Source organism: Gymnoscopelus braueri (assembly GCF_963280865.1).
Source record: "Gymnoscopelus braueri genome assembly, chromosome: 24".
Lineage (NCBI taxonomy): Eukaryota > Metazoa > Chordata > Actinopteri > Myctophiformes > Myctophidae > Gymnoscopelus > Gymnoscopelus braueri.
In genome coordinates, this window is record NC_137626.1 from 15,005,388 (window position 1) to 15,011,387 (window position 6,000).

The 6,000-nt window shown below is 38.1% G+C and overlaps 1 protein-coding gene across 7 annotated transcripts in view; it reads left to right on the forward strand.

The window, feature by feature from the left end:
- LOC308080136 (NACHT, LRR and PYD domains-containing protein 3-like) overlaps window positions 1–3,873 on the forward strand; it is a 67,344-nt gene extending 63,471 nt beyond the window's left edge. For all 7 annotated transcript variants that reach the window (XM_080421896.1, XM_080421901.1, XM_080421902.1 and 4 more), the window contains one exon: window positions 1,620–3,873. In XM_080421896.1, coding sequence (XP_080278022.1) covers window positions 1,620–2,164 — 545 coding nt within the window. In that variant the 3' untranslated portion in view covers window positions 2,165–3,873. The remainder of the gene's footprint in view (window positions 1–1,619) is intronic.
- Window positions 3,874–6,000: the final 2,127 nt, after the last annotated feature.

Consider the following 6,000-nt stretch of genomic DNA (forward strand, 5'->3'; position numbering starts at 1 on the left):
CACATTCTGTCAGAGGTTTCAATTAATTAGTCCCCCCAGGATTCCGCAGATAAAAAGTATTGATTCCACGGAGAACAATCCTGATTCTGCGGAGACCAATCCTTGATTCCGCGGCTTGATAGTTAATTTTCCGCAGACTTTAAAAACAACCTAAAATTACCAGTTATCAAGCAAAAATAGATTACGTTTTAATAACCAAGTAAAATCCTTTATGAAATAGATACAATTACAATGTTATACCATTCTAAAACACTAAAATACCGTGGAACCTAGTAATTGAGTCAATGCTACTGGTTATAAATAGAGGTGGTCCGATCAGGCCGATAGCAATCACCAATCCAATCATGTGGGAGGGCATTTCTATTTTTTATTATTATTATTATTTATTATTATTAGGTTGTGAGCTTGTAGATCGGCATTTTTCACAGTTTAAGTTTCGAAAATAATGCTCAATTAGTTAATTCCTACTGTATTTTTGTAAGTTTGGGTCCACTCTTATATAGATGAGTCAAAAGTAGCCTACAACATTTTTCTTACAAAAAAAAAACTGCAATAAATTCAAGTAAAGTATAGACACTCAAAATATGTTCTTTAGTAGGCCTACAGTACTCAAGTACACGTACTTAGGTACTGTCCACCACGTTCTATTTGTACACTCTCAGAGTTATAAATGGGTTAGTACCATTTGGTTCCATCTGTAACCTCTCAGAGTTCTATGTACATGGGCAGTTAGCACAGGGAAAGTACTGTAATCAATTTGCGACGTGTTGTAAGCTTGTAGATCTGCTATTTATGAATAGCCATAAGTGTAAAATACGGTAGTGCTGAAGTGGTTTATTAATGTTTTCAATTAATGATGTAAATGCAAAGTAATAATAACTAAAGTTGTCAAATAATTGTAGTAGAGTAAAAAATATATATTTTTCCCGCTGAGATGTAGTGGAGTAGAAGTATAAAGTATAAAAAAAGTAAAGTAAAAGTACCTCAATATTGCACTTGAATACAGTAGGCTACTAACTTAAGTTTCTTTCCACCACTGCATATGGGTTAGTGTCCAGTCGGTTCAATTTGTACCCACTGACAGTTACAAAAGGGTTATGGTCCATTCTGTTCATTGTGTACCCTCTCAGAGTTACAAATGCGTTAGGATTGATTTGCTTCCATTTGCACCCTCTGACAGTTGTAAATGGGCTCGAGTCCATTTGGTTCCATTTTGTATCCTCTTCAGAGTTATGAACGCGTTAGGATATATAATAAATTGGTTAGGAACCATTTGGTTCCATTGGAACCTCTGACATTTACAAATGAGTTAGGGTACATCTGGTTCCGTTTGAAGCCTCTCAGACTGTCAAATGGGTTAGGGGTCCATTTGGTTCCACTTATACCCCTGACAGTTACAAAAAGATTAGGGTCCATTTGGTTGAAATTGTAGCCTACTGTACGACACGCTGTGAGGTTGTAGATTGGCTATTTTGAATAGCTTAAATATAAAATAGGGCATTAGTGGTTAATGTATGTGAATTATCATCTTTTCATTTATTATTAATAATAATATTCATACATCATTATTAAGTTGTATTTGTAAACTGCTGTTGTATTGTATTTTGTTTTCTCATCAGATGTGTGTGAACTCACACTGGATCCAAACACAGCACACAAAGAGCTCACTCTGTCTGAGAACAACAGGAAGGTGACACGTGTGGAAGAGGATCAGAAGTATCAAGATCACCTAGACAGATTTACAGTCTTGGGACAGGTGATGTGTAGAGAGAGTCTGATTGGACGATGTTACTGGCAGGTAGAGTGGAGTGGAGATGTTAAGATAGCAGTGACATACAGAGGAATGAATAGAACGGGGTCTTCGGAAAACAGTTGGTTTGGACATAATGACAAGTCCTGGTGTCTGGACTGTGAAGGTGATGCTAACAGGTACACTTTGTGGCACAATAACAAGCTCACTGTCGTCCCTGTCAGACCCACTGGCTCCAACAGAGTAGGAGTGTATGTGGACTGGCGAGCTGGCACTCTGTCCTTCTACAAAGTGTCCTCAGACACACTGACTTACCTACACACCTTCCAGTCCACATTCACTGAACCCCTCTATGCTGGGTTCTACTGCAAGGGGACTGGCTCCTCAGTGTCTCTGTGTCAGAAAGAGGTTTAGGTGTGTGTGTGTGTGTGTGTGTGTGTGTGTGTGCAGGGCCCGATACAGAAATTATGAACTGGGGGGGCATTAACAACACATTAATCGCCAAGAACGTAGTCCTACGGTCCGTTAAATCCAACTGTTAAGCGCCGAGACCGTAGCCCTACGGGCTGCGGTCTTTTCGCGCATGCGCGGTCCGGGTGCACTTTCGGATTTTTTTTGATCCACTTCCGTTTCCGGTTTGATGACCGGAAATAGAATTATTTGGGATCCGGTTTTGACGATCACGCCCGCTCCCATTCTACAGACGAAACTGAAACTCAATTCTCTTCCTGTAGTTTTTTCTCCTCGCATTTCACTGTTTAACGTAATCCGCTCTAACTACAACATGGATACCCCGTTTGACACGCGATCTTCACTGGGAGATACAGGGAGATCTCGCGGATGTAAACAGACCGTGTAGAGCTCAATCTTAAGGATTTTAACAAGATCTATGGCGACATGAAAAAAACAAAAAAACAACAAAAACACCTTGGCACTGGTGAGTACATTATGAGATTAACCTCTGGCGGTCGATGTGTTGTTAATAAATGCTGGGGGGGCGGCTTTTTTTTTGTTTTGTTTTGTTTTTTTTTTCTGTTTTTTCGGCTGTTTGTGTATTACTGCTTCCTATTGTTCTTTTGGGCTTGTTTTCCTAGGCTTCTTTCTCTCGCAATATCTGGCAACAGTGCCCATGGAAAATCAGGGCAGAGGATTATTTGAATTGTGCAATGATACATGATGGAATATGATTAAGGATTATTTTGATTATGGTAAGCTCACATTTCATATCATGACATAAATGTAACTTTCAAAAAAAAAAAAAAAAAAAAAACATTTTTTATTTTAAAGATTTTTTTTTGGGGGGGCAGTCAGGGCATTTGGGGGGGCATTGCCCCCCCTTGCCCATGCCTAGATCCGGCCCCAGGTTCAGGTCCTGTGTCCTGGAGGAACACTGACACTATTTCTCACACACGCACGCGCACACGCACACGCACACGCACAGTCCATTAGGTCACATTTGTACTCTCTCAGAGTTATGATAGAACAATGAACACTGAACAGACTGTCGAGTCATGCAAGCACGCACACACACAATCACAGTGAGGTAACTTGCTGAAAATCTGATCTACAAGCTCACAACACATAGTGCCGTCGTACGACAATATAAAGTAGTCTTGAGGGAGAAACACAGCTGTATAGTACAATGCTCACAGTTACACATGGGTTAGGATCCATTTGGTTCCATTTCTACCCTCTGAGGATTATAAATGAGTTAGGGTCCATATATCCATTTATGTCCAATATAGTTGATATGTTGTTCAGAGTCACAACTAAATGATGTTTGCTGTTTGTTTCATGTTCACATAAGAATCAAGCATGCATAGAGTCAATCGGACATTTATTATGCCATGTTGTTGCTTTTTAAACTCTGTCATATATAAACTACATGATGTTTGATATAAAGATGTTCTGATTCTCTTCATTCACGTGGGAGTCTTGGCTTTGGATGTCTTTTTCCTTGAAGTGTCAAGAACAGTAGAAAATGTCACTATTGATATAAATATTGTCTTGCCGTAATCACTCACTATGTAAGGTTGAGTTGGACAAGAATGTCACGATAACTGCTAATGATGTTTGTAAATTGTTAAGTATTATGACAATAAACTTCAACTTGTTTCATTCTCTTTGAAAAGCACATCTGTTCATTATTCATATTTTCTAATACATAAATAATTAATATCCTTTGTCTAAGATTAATCACATCACAATTGTGCAAGGGTGTGGGGGGTACCAAAGATAGTTAATATATAGCGTTACAATCATTTTAACCACTTTAACCATATGTTATACTTTGGCCATTCAAAAATAGCAGATATACAAGCTCATAGCGTGTCACTTCGTGCCACGCTATGAGCTCGCAGATCTGCTATTTTTTTTAAATCATGAACATTTGTGCAAATCTTTGTTAAACATCTTAACTCAAATCTTTACTTCTGGAGGTCCCTGGCACAAAACCTTTTCAGATGGGGGTCCGCGGCCATATACATTAAAGGTTAAAGCACTTTATAGAGTGTTTGTTCAGTAACAGGGGTCTCCCTGTCTCTCCAGCTCTTTAATAAACAGAAAATACATTTTCAGGTGGGTTTCCAATCAGGAAAGAGAAGCCATTTATCAGCTTACATTTTTATAGTGTTTCAGTTCCAATTTTGTTTGCTCATTTCTTTGTGTCATCACTTCCAATTTCACTTAATTTTACTTAATCTATGTCTGTATCCTGTCTGAGTTCTCTATACTGATTGGATAAAATTGGTGTCCCGACCTGAAAATGCATTGTCTGTTTAATAAAGAGCTGGAGAGACATGGAGACTCCTGTTACTGAACAAAAACTCTATAGCAATGAGTACTATGAGAATATAGAGCTATTTAACACTTATTTTAACCAAATAAAATCACTCACCTTTAAAGATGTCAGTCTGTCATCCAAAAACAGCTGTACAAGCGCACAACGTGTCATGTCATGAGCTTTTAGATAAACTATTTTCACCAGATTTTCAGCCCTGAATCAGTGCATGTTTGCATTTAATACAATGATGGCTCTGGGGAAGAAGCTCCGTTTGAGTCTCTGTCTTTGCTTTGATACAACTGTAGCGCCTCCCAGAGGCCATCAGGAGACAAGGTGAATGAGAGTCCTGTCTAGTTAGTTTCCTGGTGAGACGAGGAGCTACGGACATTTTAAATGCAGCCCTACCCTTCTTGGTAAGACTTTATATTAAGGTCGAGTCTATAATGTGTTATAACCACACTTATAAGGCATTATAGGTTAATATAGCATCACAATCATTTTAACCACTTTAACCATATTTTATGCTTTGGCTATTAAAAAATAGCAGATCTACAAGTTCGCAGCGTGTCAGATTGTGATGCGCTGTGAGCTAAGGTATGCTATTTTTGAAAAATCTTGACAATTCTTTTTAGATTTTTGAATAAAATAACTAAAACAAAACATGTTTAACACACATCTTCACTTCTGGGGGTCCCTGGCACAAAATATTTTGAGATGGGGGTATGCGGCCAAATACATATAATTTGGGGGTCCTTGACAAAAAGCGTTTGAAACCCCTTGGCCTAAGAGGAACACTATCCTCATCTTGAGAGGGGCTGCCACTGCTGAACATCATTGCTGTCAGATGTAAACCTTGTATGTCCAAAACAATAACTTTTCAAGAAACGGAAAAAACAACCTGTGATCCAATGGATCTAATGTAGTTATTATTCAGTCACAATCTCTCGTTAATACTTTTCAGTTGTTAAATGTTATTAAAAAAACCCACACTCACACTTAACCACTTTTACTTCAAAGCTGTTACTTTCCTCTTCTAAGCGCTGACATGTTTACCATTGAGCTAATAGAGCTGGCCTGCTTGCTCAGGGGATACATTGAATCTTGACCATCAGGTCAACATTTGTGTCAGATCATGTGTCTATAGGTGTGTCTATAGGTGAGACATGACCTTTGACACGATCTAAATGTCTCAATAGCAGAGCAGGGATATAAAATACAACCACCCCAATTGTATAAGTTATATTGTATTAACATACTCTACCTTACAGATTGGACTAAATTACATTGTATTCATTAAAAAAAAAGTGACATAGTGCCGCTTTAAGTTCGTAATCATCGGTATCACAATTCACTAATAAAAATAAAATCACAAGGTTTTTTAATTTTTTTTACATTAGCACATAATTATGCTACTGTATATTGATTTTATCATATAAATTAAAATCTTAGTGTATTCCAATTATTCAGG